Source organism: Leuciscus leuciscus, assembly GCF_965113295.1.
Source record: "Leuciscus leuciscus genome assembly, chromosome: 3".
Lineage (NCBI taxonomy): Eukaryota > Metazoa > Chordata > Actinopteri > Cypriniformes > Leuciscidae > Leuciscus > Leuciscus leuciscus.
The window spans coordinates 60,064,551-60,088,041 of NC_138727.1; the positions used below are offsets into that span (position 1 = coordinate 60,064,551).

The following is a 23,491-nucleotide window of genomic DNA, read 5'->3' on the forward strand; positions in this document are numbered from 1 at the left end:
CCTCTAACCCCATACACAAAAGAAATATATTGAAATATATTTTAAAGTGTCAAAAATATATGTGGCACATATTCCAAATACATGTCCAAATACATTATATTTGCATTGTTGTTCACTTATATTTATCATTTTGAAATATATTCTGAAATATAACAAAAATATATGATGTTAAGTGTGAAATATATTTACATTTATAACATGTAATGTAAAATATATGACAAAATATATGGTCATAAAATGTTTAGCTTGCTAAAGAAGGGTCGAAAATGAATTTTGATCATAGTAATTCCTCTACCTTTTCCCCTATACACAACAGTAGGCTACCATATTTCACTACTGTATTATGACACACAGCTATAATAAATACTGTACTTACATTTAAATGACTGCAATGTAAAATGACAGATAGTTGCTTTCCTAGGACCATTAGGCCATATTAGGTGGCACGTACCTAACACTAAGTGCAATTATTAGATTTATTGTTGTTTTATTGACATCTTCCCTGAAGTCATTTAAATATTGAAAATATGCACAATATTAATGATGCAAGTATAACAGTGACACTCCAACAGTGAAGTGCACTTAAACAATAGATAGAACTCAGTGTCTAACACTGCATACACACACTATTAAATAACTGTAATCAATTCTGTAAAAATAGGGGAAAAAACTCTGCATTCTGTGTGTTCTTTCCTACATAAAATTGTCATTTTAGACCAATAAAGTTAGTAAAGGGCCGTGGCCTACTGATAGGGCTTCGGGCTTGTAACCGAAGGGTTGCCGGTTTGATCCCCGACCAGTAGGAAAAATGTGGTCGGGGGAAGTGGTAGAGCACTATCCACAGATGAAGTGGTCTATCTAAAAAAATAAACTGAAAATGTGTTGTTTGTGAAAATGTTAACTTTTTAAATGTCAAATGAAACAATTTGCAAAAGTTAAAACATATATGAACATATATGTAAACATATATGAAAATATATTTACATATATTGAACTAAAATATATTTATTGGGCCAATATCAAATATTTGCATATATTCCAACAATATATTTTGAAAATATATTTATTTTGTGTATGGGACCAGCCGTCAACAAACACAAAAATGTGATGCTGTTAAAACAGCAGTTGAGAGCTCAAAGCTCGCGATCACCGCTGCACTCGCTCCTAGAAGAACACCGACACGATCGCTCGTTGTAAACAACAGCACTCTTCAGAGAAATCAACGCTGATCGGTTCCGAAACGAAAGACAAGTGGTGTGTGTGCATCCGTTTCTGTGTTTATACCCGCGCTGCGGGGCGGAGCGCGAGATGCAATGTACATTGGCTCATTTAAACAATACTCGAAGATGACAGGCTCCCTAAACGTAATCCCAATCAGTTGACACGTCGACATTTTGTTAGTAAAAATCAAAAGTGTGTATTTCAGAAACATGATCTTTAGCCCAGTATTTTTTCTTTACTTAGATAAAGAGACTTGTTTGTAGGCTAAATGTCTTTGTGTTTGCAGGGTTGTTTAAAACTGTGGTCAGTTAAAGATCAACAGCATGAGATGTTCTTCAGCTTGTGGTTTTCTTTTGCTCTATTTATCTTCTGTGGGTCAAACCCAGAAACCCTTCAGCCTCCTGTATGTATGATAAGAACAGGATGTTTATCTCAGTATCGATGGGCACAGACTTTCCACTCCATAAAACATAATGTGCATTTGTTTAATATATGAAAAATAAAAAATAAAAATATTTATAATATATCACAGCTCTCCCTTCAAAATGATTTAATCAGGTCATCTGTAATATTTGCTAGAGGGAAGTGGAATCTCACTATTTTTGCTAATAAGTTCAACCAAATGCAGTCATAAATTGAGCGCAGTGCTAGTTCAGGAAGGCAGCGTGTCGTGTGTGTATGGGCAGTAGCAAGTCTCTGTACTTGCTCTACAGCAGAAGCAGTTTAGCAGATCTATTCCACTAAGGCCAAACATATTAACACTGTCATATCCATTACCATGCCAATCACTCCGAGAGTTATCATGACAGAAGTACAGTTCTTTTTGAGAATTAACAGAGGTTTAGATGTTGATGTTTTATTGAAAATGTTTGGTCACCATTAGAGACTCGCGAGATTGACTGGTGTGCAGTCATAAGTTTGCATTTTCAGACACCCAAAACGCTGCTGTCGTGTAAATGAACGGCTAAAACGCACAAAAAGTTCCACGTTTTTAGTTGAAAATGGTGTTGTGTAAACAGCCGCTAAGACTACGGCTGGAAGTTCTTGTTGCTTCTCTTTCCTTCAGTGATTCTGCTTGTTATTATCAGGTGTTCATCACTAATGCTCAATCATCACTCAATTAATCAATGAGCGATGTTAATTTAACACCGGGGAATTTACTGTGCTCTACAGTATTTTCCCCAAAGTTTCTAACAGTATTTTCCTATTTTCCATATGATCCATGTAAAGCTGCTTTGAAACAATCTGAACTGCATAACTTGCTTCATAAATAAAGCTGACTTCACTAGACTGCTGATAAAGATGTAAAAAACCAAAGTATACAATGCATTTTTTCCCCCAGAGTCTCAGGAAGATGAAGCTGTTTCATAAAGACATGAAATCAATCAAGATGTTTCTGTATAGAGGGAATCAGCCTTTGTAACTCAACATATCCTGATGTACGAATTATGTCAGTTGTATATGGTATATTTTGTACTATATTGCATTTTTAGCATTTTCATTATGCTTTGTTGTTTTAACCTTTTATTTTAATTCATTTTATTTTTGAAAGTGTCTTGTAAGTTTACTGAGGCCACCTATAGACACATTATATGTAGATTATACTGTCGCCCTCTAGAGGAAGATTTAAATAATGCTTATGAATTATGTTCAATGTCATTTGTCCTTCTATAGAAGATGAAGCCTGTATGAGCTCTCAGTATCAGACACTGTAACCTCCACTAGGTGGCGCTCTTTCAGTGTGATTAATGTAATATTCAGTCAGTGCTGATGGTGGGAGGAGCCAGTAAAGCTGATCATTACTGATAAAGAGCTGAAGAAAGAGGAAGGAACTAAAGCAGACAGATGTAGAGACAGAGAGATTCACACAGAGAACATTCAGCATAAAGAAGACTGAACTCAACTCACAATGAAGATCCTCCTCATCTTCTTCACTTTCTCCCTGATCTCAGGTCAGAGCTTTTCTCTTTCATCACTGCAGTAATGATGCTGTTTTCTGTTCATGAGGTTTCTGATCACAGTATCAATCTGATTGACAGGTGCAGTGAGATGCGTCAGTGTCACTGGATATTCTGGAGGAAGTCTTCTTGTTGATTCACAGAAGACTTGGTTCAGTTACTCTGGTAAATATATGGCCAAATTTCCAGAGTTTAGAACAATAATAAATCATAGGACACATGATAAATGGATTAATGAAGGACGATACACACTGTTTAAAAACAATGAGGGAAAACTCATGATCTACATCAGAGAACTGAACCAACATGATGCTGGAAGATACTGGATTAGAGTTGAAGACCAGTGGTCCATTAATATGACTTTGAATGTGGAAGAAGGTCAGTCATATTAAGATTAAAGTTTTTGTTTAGTAAAACTGTGGAAAATTTCAAAGCTTTTATATATGTGAAATCTATTTCTTTTCTTTTTTTTCTGAATTACAGATTCATGTTTTAAAGTGTCAAAGAGAGTGATGGTCAATATTGGAGAAACTGCAACCTTCAGCAGTGAATATTCACAGAATCATATTAATGATCCCAAGATCATATTTAAAGAAGGAAAAGACTCTATTGAGATTATCTACAGCAAATGGTATAGGAAAGATAGAATTAGTGTTTCTGATGACAAACATAAAATCATCTTCAGCGTGAGAATTTCTGCTGTGACTCCAGATGATGGAGGAGTTTATTTATGTGGAGTTTGGATCTTCGGTCACTCGTACAGTTACTCCATTATTAATATTGTTCATCTTCATATTGGTAGTAAGTAAAACAACCTTTCAATCAAATCTGGCAACAATATATATATATATATATATATATATATATATATATATATATTAATTTATCTTTGTTTACAGATGTAACGTTTGTGACTGAATCTGTTCATCTTGGTGAAGAAGTCAACATCACCTGTCAGATCCCAGAGGAAAATAAAGTTCATTTCTGCAAAGAGGATGATAATCACATCTGTCAAAACATCAGCACATCTGCAGTGACAGAAATGAGTCCTTCATCTGAGAGAAATGAAGAGAGAGTTTTTACAGTGAGCATCAGTAATGTGAGCGTGAGAGATGCTGGAGTTTACTGGTGTGGAGCAGAAACCAGAGACACACATTTGACTTTCATCTCCCTGACCACCAAAATTCAGCTCAACCTCTTCAGTGAGTGAACTCAGATGATTTCATTGTAGTAAATACAGTATATTCAGAATCATGTGTGTTAAATGTCTGTGTTTGTTTGCAGTGGCTCCAGTAGTGAGACGTGAAGGAGAATCTGCTGAGATCTTCTGCCCTTATGATTCAATCTATAAATCAAAGTCAAAGTCTCTCTGTAAGGGGAAGTGCTCCACTAGAGATAGAAATACTATCAGTGAGACTGTGAGAGAAGAGAAAGAGACCAAGACTGACAGATTGACTCTGAATGATGACGTCACTGCAAGTGTCTTCACTGGGACCATCACTGGACTGACAGCAGAGGATGCTGGGAAATACTGGTGTGCATTAGAGAGAGACGTGAATTATCTTTACACTCATCTGATCGTCATCATGAACGAGGGTGAGGAAGGTTTATACATCTGAATATGTGAAACTATGGCTGTGAATTGATGTTCTCATATTTCTAATATTTCCAGAGCTGAACTTGACTAAGTATGAAGGAGACGACGTGTCAATCCAGTGCAAACATCATGATGAACATCAGAAATGCTTCTGCAAAGCACATGAACCCTCCATGTGTGTGAAGGATGGAGTTTCATTGGAGAAGATCAGAGATGATCGATTCTCTTTCAGTGATGAAGCTTCTACTGGAGTCTTTACTGTAAACATCACTGATCTGAGAGAAGAGGATTCTGGGATATACTGGTGTGGAGCTCACATCATCACTAAAGTAAACCTCACTATTAAAAAGGGTAAGGTTAAAGTTTATTATTTCTCCATTGTCTTCGGGCCAGATTTAAATGTTAATATATTAACACTGGCTGAATCTACAGATATGGCAATGGGGGCCACTAAGAAAACACACTAAGAAAAAACATCGTCATATGTCAATATCCAATAGCCAAGACTATTTGGATTAAACTCAGTATCCACTGATAGGCAGCTTCTGTCAAACGGTCCTGTGCTTATTTATGTTCGCTCTGTAGTCTGAAGACTGTGAAAGCATTGTAGACAATCGCACTGCAACTGAAGTGATTGGTTTGACAGCGAACGATGTCTCCCTCCACCATGAAAGTGTATGTTGCCGCCATTGCCACACATCATGACGCAGTTGAAGGTAAGTCCGTTGGAAAGCACGATCTGATCATCAGGTTCCGGAGAGGAGCAAGGAGACTGAATCCTCCTCTCCCTCTTCTCGTTCCCTCTTGAGACCTCTCAGTGGTACTAACTGCCCTGCAGAGTGCTCCCTTTGAGCCTCTGCAATAAGTGGAGCTTAAGTTCCTGTCAATGAAGACAGCGCTCCTGGTTGCATTGGCCTCCATCAGGGTAGGGGACCTGCAGGCATTTTTGGTTGACGAAGCATGCCTGGAATTCGGGCCGGCTAACTCTCACGTGATCCTGAGACCCCGGCCTGGATATGTGCCCAAGGTTCCCACCACACCCTTTCGAGACCAGGTGGTGAACCTGCAAGCGCTGCCCTCGGAGGAGGCAGATCCAGCCTTGGCACTGCTCTGTCCAGTACGCGCCCTCCGTGCTTACGTAGACAGAACGCAGTGTTTCAGGACCTCAGACCAGCTCTTTGTCTGTTATGGTGGGAAGCTGAAAGGAAAGGCTCTCTCCAAGCAAAGGTTGTCTCACTGGATAGTGGACGCCATTGCTTTGGCTTACCAGCAGCAAGGTCGACCATGCCCCCTTGGTGTGACAGCCCACTCCACCCAGAGTGTGGCATCCTCTTGGGCTCTAGCGCATGGCGCCTCGCTAACAGACATCTGCAGAGCTGCAGGCTGGGCGACACCCAACACATTCGCGAGATTCTACAATCTTCGAGTGAAGCCAGTTTCTTCTCATGTACTCGCTTCAACCAGCCAGTACTAGATTCTGCTCAGGTGTCTTCACTTGCTCGCCATTCCTCTCCATGGACGGGATACGTGCAATATTTCCTCAGGTGAGCCTAATAAGCCCTGAGTCTCCTCCAGCACTGTTGACGTCAACGCCAGAGTTATGCCACTGGCAGCTTTCGCGCTTGGCTAGGTGCCTCCATGTGCATGGTTCCGCCTCTGGGCGGCCCCCACATGTGTATTTCCACTGTAAGTCTCTCTGAGCATGTGTCTTTTCCTCGGCAAGCCACCTTGCCACCCCTGGGGTTGAAATATTCCACCTGCGGCTGGACACTCCAGTGATACTCCATATGCAGCCCCTCGGGGTCATATGTGTATTCCAAGTCCCCCCCCTTCGGGTTGGGCATGATTGCATATTTCCATTGAGATATGCTTCCCAGTGTACCTTGTTATTCCTGTGTTAAGTAGGAGTCCTTCGTCCATGCCAGTCTCACGACAGGGAGCTCAGACTTACGCAGGACACTGGAAGATAGCCAAGGTGGCGTGATTAGACTGGGAACCCCATTCGTCGTCACTGACGTAACTCGTAGTGACCACGAAAGGGAACGTGTCGGTTACGTATGTAACCCTCGTTCCCTGAGTAGGGAACGGAGACGTTACATCTCCCTGCCACTTACTAGGGATGGGACGATACACTTAAACTCACGATACGATGCACCTCGATATGCCAGGGTCACGACACGATACGTCACGATACAATATCAAAAAAGAACAAAAAAGAAAAAAAAAGGTAGTGCAGACTAACTTTTTTTTTTATACATGCCATGGGATTAATCAATGCATGCTGATGAATGATGTATAATAATAATAATTAATCTGCATACCCTAGTTTTGCACAGATGTAACAAGACTGACAATGACACAATAAGACCTCATGTTAGCATCTTTTTATTTATGTATGTTCTTTAATGTTTGATTATAATTTTACTGTCTTCACATAGGGATGGGATTTGATAAGATTTTATCAATAATAATGCCACTGACGATTCTGATTATCGATCCAATTCTTTAACGATTCTCTTATCGATTCTTGATAGCACTGTGTGGAAATTTTTTTAAAATGCTTTTAAAAAAAAGTGGTTTTATTTATTTTAAAGTTTAAGCTTGAGTTAGCAAACTGTACTTTTTATATAATGTATGTAATAAATAGAACCTTATTGTAAAGTGTTACTGATTAGTTATACACCGATTCAGACGTCTCCTGAGTTCACTGTTGGAAAGATCAGTTGTTTTAACGATTCATTAAAATGAATCGGTTCAAAGGAGTCATTATTAGTTCGCGAATTGGACGTGTCGTGCGCGTTGTGTGATTATCCCAGCAGTTAGGACATGGACATCCAAGATTTGTGTCAAGTTGTCAACATAGCAAACATTTCATCACAGTATAGTTTTATTTCGTTTAATTAAAGTGTTGTTTTATGTCAGCTGAATGTCCGGAACGCTTTTCAGAGAAGATAAGGAAACTTATTTAGCACAATTCACACCCAGCAGTATAATTCAGGGAAAAAAAATCTCCGAATGCTCCACACGAAACTTTGGTCTTCCGACCTTTTACCACCGTGTCGATTTATTTTGATTAATATGTGCGAGGGAGAGAGAGCAACACAGCGCCTAGTTTGGAGACGGTGAAGTCGTTTACACAGAGAGTGCGCGCGCGCGACTGGCTCTCTCTCTCTCTCTGGTCGTTCTTTTAGTTAAAACATGCGCCCTGTCACAAACGCAGCCGTTCATCTACATTACTCACCGATCAAATAAGACTTTGGCGGGACAAAAATTCACTTTGGCGGGCGCTAAAACGAGTTCAATGCAGGAAAATTCATGCTTGAGTTTCCATTAGACTCGCACGGTATGTGTGTGTGCTTCAAGATTATGACGCAAGTGCTAAGATTCCGATTGGCCAAGAGAAAAAGTGCTAAGATTCCGATTGGCCCAGAGAAATGTAAATTATAAGAATTATCCAATAATGTTTCGCAATTCTAGCCTGCATGGCAGTTTACTGTGAGAAACAAACCGCTGTCTTGACGTGACGACGTACCGCACCGTTCCCCGGATATAATTTTTTTTTTCATTTAGTTTTACCCTGCTTGATCAGCAGATGGTGCTGCCAGCCTGCCACCAACTGTATGTCTGCCCCATATACATACACACACATATAATACACTAAATTATTTATATACTACGCAAATCATGCAGCAGTGCCATCTATCTTTATTTCGCGATCCATTTTTTTCGACCTCGATGTGTTTCGTCACGTTTTGTATCGCGATATTTTGTCAAACGATATTTCGTCCCATCCCTACCACTTACGCTGTACCGCTGGAACGCCTGAGTTCAGTCTCGGCTCCTCAGCGAAGACATATCTGCATGTTGCCGGCATACTTCCTTATATACCCATGAGGTGGAGCGGAGTAACGCTATGCAAATTCCGCAGACCCATGGCATTTCATTGCCATTGGCTCGTTTTATATACTCGAAGATGACAGGCTGTCTAAGCGAAACCCCATTCGTCATCACTGACATAACGTCTCCGTTCCCTACTCAGGGAACGAGGGTTACATACATAACCGAGACATTCTCACACCAGCTCAAAACCACAAACAAATGAGCTGAAGGTTCAGAGTCTCAGTAAGAAACACAAAACTCAACAGAGACAAATGAAGAAGAACATGTTTTATGTGTAAGTCTGCAAAAGAGACTAAATGTGAAGCATGGACATTTACAATACTAAACTAGTTCCTTTATGACAAACATTGCAAACAGAGTTTTAAAAATATTTAATTATTATAAAATGTTTTTACTCACACTTTAAAACAATGTGTAATAACCCATAAGTATGAAAACATACATTTATGCTGGATATAAAAGGGCTGAAAATGAACATTATAAATTTTGTGGATCTCTTAGTTTTTTTTCTCTCTAATAAGCACTGTGTTTGTGTGTTTGTGTGTTTTATTTTCAGATCTCTCCATGATCATCATTATTTGTGTGTGTGTGATTCTGCTGCTGATTGGTGGATTCACTCTGACTGTGTGCAAATTAAGACACAAGAGACGAGGTTTGATCATTTATTATCTGTTGAAACAAATTAATAATTAAAGTTAATTGAGTTTCTCTGTTCTGCTTCAATGAGCAGCAGTAAAATCTCAATGAGTTTCTGTCTCAGATGCTGCTGTTCGTCTCCAGTTTGATCTAGTTGGTCTATGTTTTACTAATTGATTCATTTTGTTTTGGGTAATTAGGAAAAACCTCGACATCAGAAAAGAAAAAGAGGGAGAAAAATACATTGGTGAGTCACAGTGTGTGTGTGTGTGTGTGTGTGTGTGTGTGTGTGTGTGTGTGTGTGTGTGTTTGTACATATGTTGTGCTTATGTGATGTTTTCTCCTTTTGTTGTACATTTTCTCTAAATTTTTCATGCTCAGATTAACAGTCATGATGAACTACCCACAATCCCCTCTGATGAGCTCCTGTACACGTCTGTCAGTTTCCAGAAGCATGAAGAGTCTCTCAGTGAAGCTTCAGTCACTGTCAGTAAGAACAAGATTGACTCTGATTACGCCACGGTCATTTACTACACAAGACTCAACTAACTCACTTATAACCAAGGCCGCATTAATGCACGGGCTTACCTGGGCTGAAGCCCAGGGGCCTCCCAAGTTCAGGGGCCTCCCATGTTCAGGTTCACGATGAGCTGAAATGGTCATATTGTTTTAACTTGTCAGATTTTGTCGCTGTATGTCGCTAGTCGCTTGTGGACGTTGGTAGTGCTGTCGCTCTAATGTTATTGTTATGGTGCGTTCACACCAAACGCGAATAGCGCGTCAGGCGCGAGTGATTTCAATGTTAAGTCAATGCAAAGACGCGTTTACGCACGTCTAGAGGTCCCGCGGCGCGAATGAGGCGTTACGGTGCGTGTCCACTACAGCGACAAAAGTCCGCTCAGTGCCGCTGGCAACACTGTAACGTCTCCGCTTTGGGGTGTGTCTGTTGCAAGTGTGTTTAATCTAAGTTTTTTTCAACACACGGACAGTATAATCATCAGCGATGCACGCGATTACATTTAGAAATAGACAAGCTTTGTTTCCAAATGTACCAAGCAATGATCCTTTCAATTTTATAAACATTTATAAACCCAGCCAATATAATCACAATTAAACACATCCAAAATAAAATCTTTAACATGTCTATAACAACTGCAAAGCGTCTAATTTGTAAACAAAATGATTTACGCACTAAATCCAGCAAACTCACTGAGACTGTCGACAGTTTCTTTTCCATGCATCATTTTATTATATCCATGTTTGTGGTTACAGTAAATCATAAAAAACAGTGAAATCGCCCTCGAACTCTTCTGTCTTGCCTGCACTCGAGACGGTGACGGGAGCTGAGCTTCTTGACTGAAAGGCTTCTTTCCTATTGGTTGTCGCTCGCGAAAATCGCTTCTCATTTGCATAAAGTTTAAATTTAGTTTCTGTGTGTGGTTGTTAAATAAAGTGTCTTGTGTTTATGTGCTCAGTGATATGTTAATAACAATGTTAAAATTGAAAACAATATAAAAAAACTCACTGTTGTAGGTCTCGAAAGAAATTAATGCATTCTGTGATGTAGATTACCTAGATATTACACTTTTTTAAAATGAGACTCTATAAATCGAGGGGATGGGGGGCCTACAAAACCTCTCAGCCCCGGGGCCTTACATTAGGTTAAGGCGGCTCTGCTTATAACAGATCAGCACACATTACACCAGTATTGCTTATGTTTACAATTCATTGATCAATTCTCTTTATAATCCATAAATTAGTGTTAAAGAGGTGTTTTATTGATCAAGGTCGTTCAGTTCAGTCTGTTGAATCATGACACACTTTAAAGTTTCTATTGCTCATGTTTCTTCTTTCACATGTGTAAAATAGCAGTTGTGTCAGAGGTTTATTGGTGTGTGTAAAGAGTTTGTCATCTCAGTTTATCTGAGGGTGTGAATAAAACAGGAAATACAACACCTAAGTGACACTTCTAGAAAATACGGTGAAGTTTCCACTCCAAATGCAGAGACACGTACATTTAAATGCATCTTTTGACACATAAAACCTCTTTAATAGCAGCTCTTAAACAGACACAAGTCTAAAACACCTTTATGATGAGACGCATGAAACATGAGAATATGTTCAAAGCTGTTAAAGACTCTTTCTCATCTCTCTGTCTGAATATTGATTATTTTCTTTGATCTGCTTTAGGTTTGTACACGAGATAATAGTTACAGGGAGATCATGAGAAAGATTATTTTTAAAAGGGTTAGTTCACCCAAAAATGAAAATTATCCCATAATTTACTCACCCTCAAGTCATCCTAGGTGTATATGACTTACTTCTTCAAACCAAACACAATCGATTATTAAAGAATATTCTGGCTTTTCCAAGCTTTATAATGGGAGTGAATAGAGTTTTTGAAGCCCCAAAAAACGGCATCCACAAAATCCCCAGAGTTAAATTAACTCTGCTCAGAGCACATATGACCCCACTCTACAGAGTGTTAAAGTAACACTGAATCAGTGTTAAAGTTAATGAGATAATTAAGTGATTAATTAAGTGATGATTGAGCATTAGTGATGAACACCTGCTGTTAACAAGCAGAATCACTGAAGGAAAGAGAAACACAAGAACTACAACTGACTTCAGACATAGCATTAGATTAAATCAACTGAAGAGAAAAGAAGACATTAAATCTGTGAAGATCTCAGCAGAGGAGGATTAAACAACTCCACAAACAGCATTAGTGAACAGTGTTGCCTTTAGTTGGGTACTTTGTCTCTTGACTTCTCATGTGAGTTTATGGTCTTTTAACAGTGTTTACCAAAACACGTTATTGTTGCAAAGAAAGACAATTTTTAGTCTTAAAGTTTCTCATGAACACTGGATGTGTTTTTTTTGTGTGTTTGTGTGATGAACAGACAGTTTTTTTCCGTCCAGCTCAAAGCCACAGAAAACATGTGAAGGTTGAGGGTCTCAGTTCAGTTTAATTAAACACACTTACTCAGGAAACCCACAGAGAGACACATGAGACTGAACAGAGAGACAGAAGATGAACAGAAGACAATAAAGACTAACAGCTGGTCATTCAGTAATTCACCTTCAACATTTCATGAAAGTGATGAATTGAGGAAAAGACTAAAAAAATTTTATGATCAATGTGATTTGACAATTTTCTTTAAAAAAAGATTGAAATCTAAACATTGAATCCACAATTCAATGACAAACAATGTCCATAAAAATCCGTTAAATGTCATGCATTTGTTGTTTAGTGCATTACAGTATACTAACATATATTGTCCATCTACAGTGGGGAGAACAAGTATTTGATACACTGACGATTTTGCAGGTTTTCCCACTTACAAAGCATCTAGAAGTCTATCATCTTCAACTGTGAGTGACGGAATCTAAAACAAAAATCCAGAAAATCACATTGTATGATTTTTAAGTAATTAATTTGCATTTTATTGCATGACATAAGTATTTGATACATCAGAAAAGCAGAACTTAATATTTGGTACAGAAACCTTTGTTTGCAATTACAGAGATCATACGTTTCCTGTAGTTCTGTCAGGCCCATTAAGTCAAGAACACAGACAATAAAAATAATTTAAGAATTTTTATTGAATAGATTGCAAACAAGTTGATGTTCCTGAATTGAAATTTGGCGGTATGGCTCTGTTCAGGGAGTCCTCTCTGCTATTTCATGGTGCTCATGAAAGGTCAGAGTCAGAGGACAGCAGCAGCAGCATTAGGGAACGCTCACACAGTTTAGGACTGTGAGAGCTAAAATATCCCCCCAAACAAAACCACACCTGGCAATCCTCTGTGATACAGAGGATGATTTTATTTTGACTAGATGAGCTATCCCCCCAAAACAGAATTGAGTGTCTCGAACGGGGTCGTCTGAGCTGCCCTAATTTAGCGATTTATATTATGGTAAAAAATATTAATTAATTACTGAAATGACTAATCAAGACCGCAATAGCTAAAACATGCTGTTACCTAGAATTATCGGTCTTTGAACTGTTTTGACAGTCTACAGTGTAAGCTCTATGAAGAGATGACTAATCCACCTTCTGAGAAACGAGCTAGATGAAGGAATTAAACAGCTGGTAGCGCATCCAGGGGCGTTATACTGAGCAGAGCACGAGCAAAATAATGATCAAATGTGTTTTATTAGCGAAACAAATCAGAGACTTGAGCTCATGGCTTTCTGGGCGTCAAGAATAGCCCGAACATCGGGACGGAGGTATCGTTCGTAAGCAGCAGAAGACCACCGCCCCATAGCTTTAAGGGTTAAAACCGGAGCGGATGCTGCCGCTGTTGTTGCTGCACCAATGAGCAGTATAGCGGTCCGGGGGCAGTCCACAGAATTGGCAAAGGAGGCGTAGGTGACAAGAAAACCAGGTTCTGGACATTGTTTTCCCTGCCTGCGTGACGAACAGCGGGTCCTGCGGATCAGCACTGGGGCGGTACCTCAAATAGGACAGCATGGAAATCAGAGGACAAAAAAACAGTGTTAGACTCAGAGATGTACACGATTACGCCTTTACAATTTTTATCAGTTTTGGAATGTTTTAAAAATAATGTGAAATGGTGATCATGAATTGAGACATCAGAAATTGTTAGATTGAGATTTGGGTCAAATGAACAAGTGCGTGAAGAAATTTCACCACCCCTTAGAAAACCAAAAAAGGCTGTGAGAATGACTGTTTCTAACAACTGATCGGTGTACTGCCCAAAACACCCATCCCTTAATTTTGATATTTGTTTAACAAAAGGTAGAGTAAAAGGGAGACGTTTATCATTGCCTTGTGGAGATTGTCTTTTGATCCCGTTCAGCAAAAGGCGAATGGAAGGATTTTTCAAAATACTGGAGGCAGATGGATCCAGGCAGCGCATATGGAATTGAATGCCAGCGACCGTACTTTTGATGGAAGAAGGCTGCAGTTTTCGATCCTTGAAGCAGTGGACTATAAACGCACTAATATATGATATATTGACAGGCAGAAGCGAGCAGCAAGCATGTATGAGCAAGCTGAATGTGCTTTAAATAGGGCGCCTTGTTTGAGCTTTGGCCATTGAGCCGCGAGGGGAGTTAACCAGCTAATGCAGCTCAGCTGAAGCAGATCAGCTGACGGGACAGTGTTGTTAGCAAATAGCATTAGCAGCGTCTTGACTACCTGGCCTGCCAGAACTGACGCTGACGCTCAATTTCTTGACCAGGTTTGCACACACTGCAGCAGGGATTTTGGCCCACTCCTCCATACAGACCTTCTCCAGATCCTTCAGGTTTCGGCAATACGGACTTTCAGCTCCCTCCAAAGATTTTCTATTGGGTTCAGGTCTGGAGACTGGCTAGGCCACTCCAGGACCTTGAGATGCTTCTTACAGAGCCACTCCTTAGTTGCCCTGGCTGTGTGTTTCGGGTCGTTGTCATGCTGGAAGACCCAGCCACGACCCATCTTTAATGCTCTTACTGAGGAAAGGAGGTTGTTGGCCAAGATCTCGCGATACATGGCCCCATCCATCCTCCCCTCAATATGGTGCAGTCGTCCTGTCCCCTTTGCAGAAAAGCATCCCCAAAGAATGATGTTTCCACCTCCATGCTTCACGGTTGGGATGGTGTTCTTGGGGTTGTACTCATCCTTCTTCTTCCTCCAAACACGGCGAGTGGAGTTTAGACCAAAAAGCTCTATTTTTGTCTCATCAGACCACATGACCTTCTCCCATTCCTCCTCTGGATCATCCAGATGGTCATTGGCAAACTTCAGATGGGCCTGGACATGCGCTGGCTTGAGCAGGGGGACCTTACGTGCGCTGCAGGATTTTAATCCATGACGGCGTAGTGTGTTACTAATGGTTTTCTTTGAGACTGTGGTCCCAGCTCTCTTCAGGTCATTGACCAGGTCCTGCCATGTAGTTCTGGGCTGATCCCTCACCTTCCTCATGATCATTGATGCCCCACGAGGTGAGATCTTGCATGGTGCCCCAGACCGAGGGAGATTGACCGTCATCTTGAACTTCTTCCATTTTCTAATAATTGTGCCAACAGTTGTTGCCTTCTCACCAAGCTGCTTGCCTATTGTCCTGTAGCCCATCCCAGCCTTGTGCAGGTCTACAATTTTATCCCTGATGTCCTTACACAGCTCTCTGGTCTTGGCCATTCTGGAGAGGTTGGAGTCTGTTTGACTGAGTGTGTGGACAGGTGTCTTTCATACAGGCAACAAGTTCAAACAGGTGCAGTTAATACAGGTAATGAGTGGAGAACATGAGGGCTTCTTAAAGAAAAACTAACAGGTCTTTGAGAGCCGGAATTCTTACTGGTTGGTAGGTGATCAAATACTTATGTCATGCAATAAAATGTAAATTATTTAAAATTCCTACAATGTGATTTTCTGGATTTTTGTTTTGATTCCGTCTCTCACAGTTGAAGAGTACCTATGATAAAAATTACAGACCTCTACATGCTTTGTAAGTAGGAAAACCTGCTAAATCGGCAGTGTATCAAATACTTGTTCTCCCCACTGTAGATGTAACAGAATTACTGAATGTGAAATGTAAGTTTCTGATGTTGTTTTATGATATTATGTATGAGACAGAAATCAGGCAATAAACAGTGAAATTACGAGTCTGTACATTCATGTAAAAAAAAATTTGAAAGATTTTTTTAAATAATAAAAAATTTAAAAAATAATCTCAGATAAAAAGGCTGGTAAATGTCTTTGTGTTTGCAGGGTGGTTTGATACTGAGGTCAGTGTGATAAAGATCATCAGCATGAGATGTTCTTCAGCTTGTGGTTTTCTTTTGCTCTATTTATGTTCTGCGGGTCAAACACTGACAGGTGTGAGAAAAACAGGATATAGTTTTCATTACCAATGGTCACAGACTTTCCACTCCATAAAACAGATGCTGTAAATATGTGTAATAGCCTATATGAAAAATTTAAATCTAGTTCATAATATATCTTTCTAAAATATAAAAAGTTCTTTCTTCAAAAGGATTTAGTCTGGTCATCTGGGAAGTAAAGCTTTTTGCTAACAAGTCCAATCAACCGCAGTAGAGCTGTCAAAATGGCTGAAAAGCTCAATTTGAATTTCTTTCTTAACTTGCTGATCAATACTTTTGCTGATTTAGTTTTCAGTTCATTCTTTTTCTGTTTTTAGTAAAAACAAATTCTGATGTTACAACTGCTTATACCTTTACTGTAGAATCATAAAAAAAATGCTATAATTTCTTGTTCATTGTCCAAATATAGTAAATTTATTCTTTTTACACTATATTTGAAATTTAAAACATTGTCACCATTAAATCGATTAAAACAGCATTAACATATAGGGTGACTTAATATAGTTTTCATTCTGAGGAAATCAATGTTTCCAGATTCTAGAGAAACATTCAGAAATGATCTGATTATTATCATAAAAGACAGTGAGAAAAGTTTGTACTCTCAAAGGAGAAAGTCTGAGTCTGAAATCTGAATAATTCATTATGCATTTCTCACTCTCAGGACTGATTGAAATATTTACATATAAACTGATCAATATTCATTTTAAATGCATTGTCATTATTGTGATGTGCAAATAATTGAAAATTAATTTTAATCTGAGCTTAAGTTTTGGTAAAAGTTCCTCATGAACGCTGGAGGTGTGTGTGTGTGTGTGTGTGTGTGTGTGTGTGTGTGTGTGTGTGTGTGTGTGTGTTTGTGTGTTTGTGTGATGAACAGACAGTTTTTTTTCCGTCCAGCTCAAAGCCACAGAAAACATGTGAAGGTTGAGGGTCTCAGTTCAGTTTAATTAAACACACTTACTCAGGAAACCCACAGAGAGACACATGAGACTGAACAGAGAGACAGAAGATGAACAGAAGACAATAAAGACTAACAGCTGATTGTTCAGTAATTCACCTTCAACATTTAATGAAAGTGATGAATTGAGGAAAAGACAAAAAATAATTATTATAGTATAGTATAAAAATAATGAATGATCAACACATGATTTATGTGTGATTTGACAATTTTTCTATTTTAAAAACAGATCAAACTAAGTCCACAAGTCAATGATACAGTGTGTCTGTGTTTAAAATGTAATAACTTTGTATTGTTTAAGTTAGGAATATTATGTTAATAAAGCAAGCAGCATCTCCAGGTTTACTGTATTATAGTAGGCCTATGTTTACTAGGTTAAAGACACTTGCTTGTGTCTCAGTCCTCTTTGTGTTTGCAGGGTGGTTTGATACTGTGGTCAGTGTGATAAAGATCATCAGCATGAGATGTTCTTCAGCTTGTGCTTTTCTTTTGCTCTATTTACTGTATATTCCCTCGGTCAAACCAATACCCTTGAGCCTCTGCAGGTGTGATACAAACAGGAAATGTTTTTTAGTACTAATGGACACAAACTTTTCTCTCCATATAAAGATGCTGTGAATTTGTGTAATATATGAAAAAATAAATATTGTTATATCTCAGCTCTTCCAGGTTATCTGAAATAATAGAGGAAGCAGAAGCTCAAAACTATTTCTCACACTATTTGGCGTTAAGCTGCGAGTGCTCTTGAACGCCAGCAGAGGGCACTCTTACCACTGACACTACACACATCATTTCCCACAATGCTTTGTCTGTCATCTGTGTAATCATGTGCAGCTGTTTCCCATCACCTCTTTATCCATGTGTCTCTTCCTATATAACCCTGTTCTGTTGTTTGTCTCATCGTGATTAAACACCGACCTCTAAAACATGCTGAGATATCAACATTGACTAGATTTGTATATTTTCAGAAGATAATGTGAAAATAATGTGCTTGTGCAAAACTCTCCCACAATGCAATGGAGTGGTTGCCAGTTCTTCATGGTAAAATTGGGTAAACGTACAATCGGTTTATATTAACTGTAGTTTTACTAATCAAACTGCAGCCTTTCAGAATATAAAACATATCAAATTCATTGAGGGATAGTGTGATTTAAGGAGACAATAAAGCATTGAACTTTTTTTAAAGTCTATGAAAAGATGCTGTGAAAACCTCTGGAGAATCTCTCTAGTGTTTGTGATGTTCACCATTGCATTATTATAGATGTACACACAGTAAACACACACACAGCTCTCTTATTGAACCCTCTGGCTCCATCTAGTGGCAGATAGAAGTTCATGTTCTATTGATATTATAATTCCAATGACTAAACATGACATTTCTTGGTTGTATGTAGTTGTGTTGTATGGTAGTTGACACAGAACATAATTTTCTTTGTGTTCTGAAATCATGAAATGTAAAAGGCACAGATTTACTCGCCTCCTGCATGTTCAAAAAGAAAGAGTGAATCATTCTGGAGGAATGAAACTTTGACCTAATTTAATAAGTACATAGAGCCTTTGTCCATGCAGATTGCAGTTTTTGATGACTAAATCAGAGATGAAAGGAAGGAAGCAGAAAAACTCAAGTTCACCTGTCATCAGTGATGCTGATGTTCCTCTGACAGCTGCTGTCCGAGGTGCTGAATCCACATCAAACCTTCATATTATTATTGTCTTTATGCAGAAAGTATCCAAACAAATCCAGATGTGGTCTGTTTCCTCCTAGAAAGATGTTAATGTTTCTTACAAGTGATAAAAAATGTTAAGAACCCAAAGTATCAGATGCATTTTTTTTTTTTTTTTTTTTTTTTGCATTTCAATGGTTTTTTATACAGGCTCTAGGGAGTGAACTTACATGAAAATTATACTTTCGCCCTCTAGAGGAATATTTGATGAAGCAATGGAAGTAGATGAAAACAAGTCTCAGCATTTCAATGTTTGTCCAGTTTGTGTACATTTTGCTAGTTTGCTTGACGTGTGAGAGCCAATGAGGTTCATTATCATGTGTTACTGATTGACAGCTGCTGTCCGTGGTGCTGAATCCAGAACTGCCTGTTAAAGTGACAGAAGCATCAATCAGACTCAGACTTCAGCTGATGATCCTCTGAATGAGATGTTCAGATCTGAAGACATCTGAAGACTTCTTAGAGCAAAACAAGTTACACAACTTATGGAAGTTCATATGACAACAGTTGTATTTGGAACAATGTAAACGTATGATATTATTTTTATAGGCACACTGTATTTATCCTGCAGGTCATGTCTGTTTCTCACAGCTGATAGAGATGTCAAAACCTCAAAGTATAAATGTCAAAACAAAAGTATCAGATGCATTTTTGATTTCCCAGAGAGACAGGAAGATAACGCTATGTAATAAAGACATGAATTCACTCAAGATGTTCTCTGAGTTGATCAGCCTTTGTATCTCAACATTTCCTGATGTGTGGATTATGTTTTGTGGTATATTTTGAACTATATGTTGTTTCTATAATTTAAAGGAGAACTTGGTAACTTTTTTAACTTAATAAAACTGTCTAGAAATCATTTGGATGGTTAAACAACCTGTTCTGGTGATATTGGTGACTTTCCCCGCTCCCCCCAGCGTTCCCAGGCGGAAAACCAACCTTGCAACTTGCGCACTGCCGTCCCGGCAAAGTGAAATTGGAAGTCTCGTGAGAAGCGAGAACTAGAACGAGAACGAGCGCGAAACACAAATTGCTTTACGGCAATTCGACATAAACACACACGCATGTATGATGTATTACCAGATTACTCACCTCGGTAGACATAGCTCCACGCGATACAGTTGGCTTGCTCCGATCAAAACAAACGCACATGAGCAGCGGTAGAGAGGGGGAGGAGGCCGCCGCAAGTGAGTTTTTTACGACTGTGTTGTGAAATATACACCCCCCCACAGCTGTAGGGGGAGCTCGTGGGGAAAACATGCGACAACAAAAGGGAAAATCAGCGAAGAAGTGACTAGAGTTCGCTAGAGTTACAGAGTTCTCCTTTAACAAACACACAGAAACACACATGCACTGAAGCACACACGCACAAACACACAGTTCTGCTTATTGCTATTGGTTTTATTTGCATATTTTTTTACATAATTTATTATTCTAAAGTTAATCACTTTTTACATTTGGTTGATTTAATAAAATATTTTGTGAATACAACCTCTCAATACAAAAAGTTTTTTTTGTGTGTTTTAGTGTATATCAAAAACGTTGTGATAGAAGCAGTTGGTCACATCCAGAAAAACAAAACAAAAAAACAACAAAAAAAACAATGATGGATCTCTATGGCCCTCTGCTGGATATATATGGTCACAACACTATTTCTATAACTAAATCATACAGGCCTTTTTCTAACCAGCAGAAATCAGCCTTAATGTCAGACTTAATGTCTTCCAAAACATAGATAAGAAAAAAAGAAAAAGAAAAAAGAAAAGAAATGTCATGTTTCTTACAATCACTCAATAAATGTTTGCGGTCGTACTGACCCTTAAAGGGATACTCCACTTTTTTCGGAAATAGGCTCATTTTACAACTCCCCCAGAGTTAAACAGTTGAGTTTTACCGTTTTAGAATCCATTCAGCCGAACTCCGGGTCTGGCGGTACCACTTTTAGCATAGCTTAGCATAGATCATTGATTCTGATGAGTCCAGTAACATTTCTTTCAAAATGACCAAAGATTTTAAATATTTTTCCTATTTAAAACTTGACTCTTCTGTAGTTAAACCGTGTACTAAGATCGGCGGAAAATGAAAAGTTGTGATTTTCTAGGCTGATATAGCTAGGAACTATACTCTCATTCCTGCGTAATAATCAAGAAACTTAGCTCGATTTCTTGTTAAGCTTGTTAGCCCCTGTGTATATACATGTTTGGAGTTGGAGGGCTATACAAGTCTTCCCACTGTCTACCTCTCAGTCTCCAGGCTCTCTTCCACTACACAAGCCTGGCCCTCAATTCCTTCCCAAATTCACCACCCTCCTGGACTTTTGTTTTTTGTGGAGCGTCTAGAATCCTGTCCTATAGAGGGGCTCTTTCATGTGTTCTCTGTGTTTGTCCCTGGACTTGTACTTCTTGTTTTCTATTCTGTCAGTCATATCTCACTGTGATATGAATTATGTTGATCAATCAGAAACCTGCACTTATAGTTGCAATGTGAACCGCTGCTGTTTGTGAATGTTTCCATCAGATGTCACTGTCAACTGAAGCACATGTGAAGCATTAGTTTCACTTCCCACTTTATTAATCTCTCTCTCTCTCTCTCTCTCTCTCTGTCTCTCTCTCTCTGTCTCTCTCTCTCTCTCTCTCTCTCTGTCTCTCTCTCTCTCTCTCTCTCTGTCTCTCTCTCTCTCTCTCTCTCTCTCTCTCTCTCTGTCTCTCTCTCTCTCTCTCTCTCTGTCTCTCTCTTCTCTCTCTCTCTCTCTGTCTCTCTCTCTCTCTCTCTCTCTCTCTCTCTCTCTCTCTCTCTCTCTCTCTCTCTCTCTCTCTCTCTCTCTCAGGGGAAGTGGGCGTCTCTGTCACGTTCAGCTCTTCATGTTAAACATGTAACCAGGAAAGAAACACTCAAAACTCTTCTGAACACACATCGAGAGCTTCAGAAGAACTGAATCTACTAACAACAGAGAAGATCATTTAATAAGAGAGAAGAATGAAGATCATCTGGACTTTCACTCTGCTGATGATTCCTGGTAAGAATCTGAACTCAGAGTAATCACTAAAAACAGCACAGAATTGATGAGGAGAGTCTTTAACTTCAGTTCATGTTGTGGAATTTAAGAAGCAGTAACTAATTGAATTTAATGCTGGTTTGTTGTAGGTGTCGTGAGCTCCACGAGTGTGACAGGATATTCAGGAGGAGTCGTCAACATCACATGCAGATATAAAAAAGGATCTACAGCAAATGCAAAGTATTTTTGTAAAGGAAAGAGGCCAGATAACCCAAAGTCTAAGTGGTGCTCTGATCTCATCAGGAGTAATGAATCAGATAAATGGGTTCAGTCTGGAAGATTCTCTCTGTATGACGACACAAGTTCATCAGTCTTCACTGTGACCATCAGAGATCTGAGAGAAGAGGATTATGGGATGTACCAGTGTGCAGTTGATATCACTACAAAAAAAGATTCCTACATTGAAGTGAAGCTGGAGATTTTAACAGGTGAGTAACTGAGACCCTCAAACTCATGATGATCTCCACAACATCACACATAATGACAGTAATAATAATGAACACCTCTAGATGCTAATAGACCAGATAAAACTCTTCAAAATAAAGGTTCCCCCAGGATTCCATGGATGTTGAAGGTTCTTTATGAAACCATAAATTAAATTAAGAACCTTTATTTTTGAGAGTGCGGAGAAAACATGAGATCTTTATCATTATAAAGTCAATTGAATGTCAATTTAAATTTCCCATGGACTCTTAGTTTGTATTATATTCAATTTGTTCCTTATTTCATTTCCTGTGCTTATGTTCTGTTTCCCTTGGTTTCCATGGTTTTTGATTATTCCCACATCGGTTTCAGTTTTAGGTCATTATGTGTGTGTGATATATAGTTTGTTCCTTATAGCTTGTTTGATTAATCATTGTGTTAATAAAAACCTCAACTTTATTCTCTACTGGACCGAACCGTGAGATTTATTAAGCATTGTTTTGCTGATAACAGAAAGCATGTTTTCAGTGTTGTTTCAGTAAATAATGTCAAGACAACATTTTCTTCTGACTGTACTGCAAATCAAATGCTTATTATAATATTTAAATGAACACACTCACAATCTATTATATTCATAATGCCATTTATTGCCAGGATTTGTTAGATTTTTATACACACACTGTAAAAAAAAACAACAAAAAAAACAATGTTGGTTGTCAGCAAGCCTGTAAATCATCAACTTCAATAATACTGTAAAAACAGCAAATCAAGAGCAGCTGTGAAACAGATCTTTACTGTAATCTACTTTACAGTGTTACTGTAATAATATCATGCACTGAATTAAAAATAACTAGTTTCATTTGAGGAAATTGATTCTCAACTGCCATTTAATATTTATACTGTTAGTAATGTATATTAGTGAGTATATTAGACATATTTAAGTAAAAAAAAAAAAGTTTCTTAAAACGTCAATTTAACTCAAACCTCCTGCAGATTACTGTTAGTTAACAACACACGCATGTGCTAAAGTCCTTAGCAAAGAGATCATCACATCAGCAACACTTTAAATCCTGCAAACAGTTTCATGACGCTCAGAAGTCAGCACTGTGTGGTTTTGTGTGTGAAACATGTCTGATGGATGAATAATGTGTGAAAGACATCAGCGTCTGTGAGAAAGGGGAAGT

At 38.7% G+C, this 23,491-nt stretch overlaps 3 protein-coding genes across 5 annotated transcripts in view; all 3 read left to right on the forward strand.

Moving 5' to 3' along the window:
- Window positions 1-17,733, forward strand: part of LOC309493887 (uncharacterized protein) — a 91,178-nt gene extending 73,445 nt beyond the window's left edge. The window contains exon 5 of the mRNA XM_082163170.1: window positions 11,083-17,733. The gene's annotated coding sequence lies outside the window, so the exon portion shown is untranslated. The remainder of the gene's footprint in view (window positions 1-11,082) is intronic.
- LOC309493717 (polymeric immunoglobulin receptor-like) overlaps window positions 1-23,491 on the forward strand; it is a 125,231-nt gene that overhangs the window by 94,106 nt on the left and 7,634 nt on the right. The gene's annotated exons all lie outside the window — the stretch shown is intronic.
- LOC309493700 (polymeric immunoglobulin receptor-like) lies at window positions 3,281-9,867 on the forward strand. Its single transcript, XM_082162900.1, has 8 exons — window positions 3,281-3,557; window positions 3,663-3,980; window positions 4,079-4,381; window positions 4,464-4,775; window positions 4,852-5,127; window positions 9,233-9,328; window positions 9,513-9,559; window positions 9,694-9,867. Exons 1-8 carry the CDS (start codon window positions 3,353-3,355, stop codon window positions 9,859-9,861), a joined length of 1,725 nt encoding a protein of 574 aa, XP_082019026.1. The 5' UTR covers window positions 3,281-3,352; the 3' UTR covers window positions 9,862-9,867.

Bases quoted from the DNA above. Each gene is read 5' to 3' on its own strand.
- LOC309493700 (XM_082162900.1), top strand. From the start codon at position 3,353: ATGGCCAAATTTCCAGAGTTTAGAACAATAATAAATCATAGGACACAT. The intron at 3,558-3,662 runs GTCAGTCATATT...TCTGAATTACAG, and splicing joins GACTTTGAATGTGGAAGAAG to ATTCATGTTTTAAAGTGTCA. The intron at 3,981-4,078 runs GTAAGTAAAACA...CTTTGTTTACAG, and splicing joins TGTTCATCTTCATATTGGTA to ATGTAACGTTTGTGACTGAA.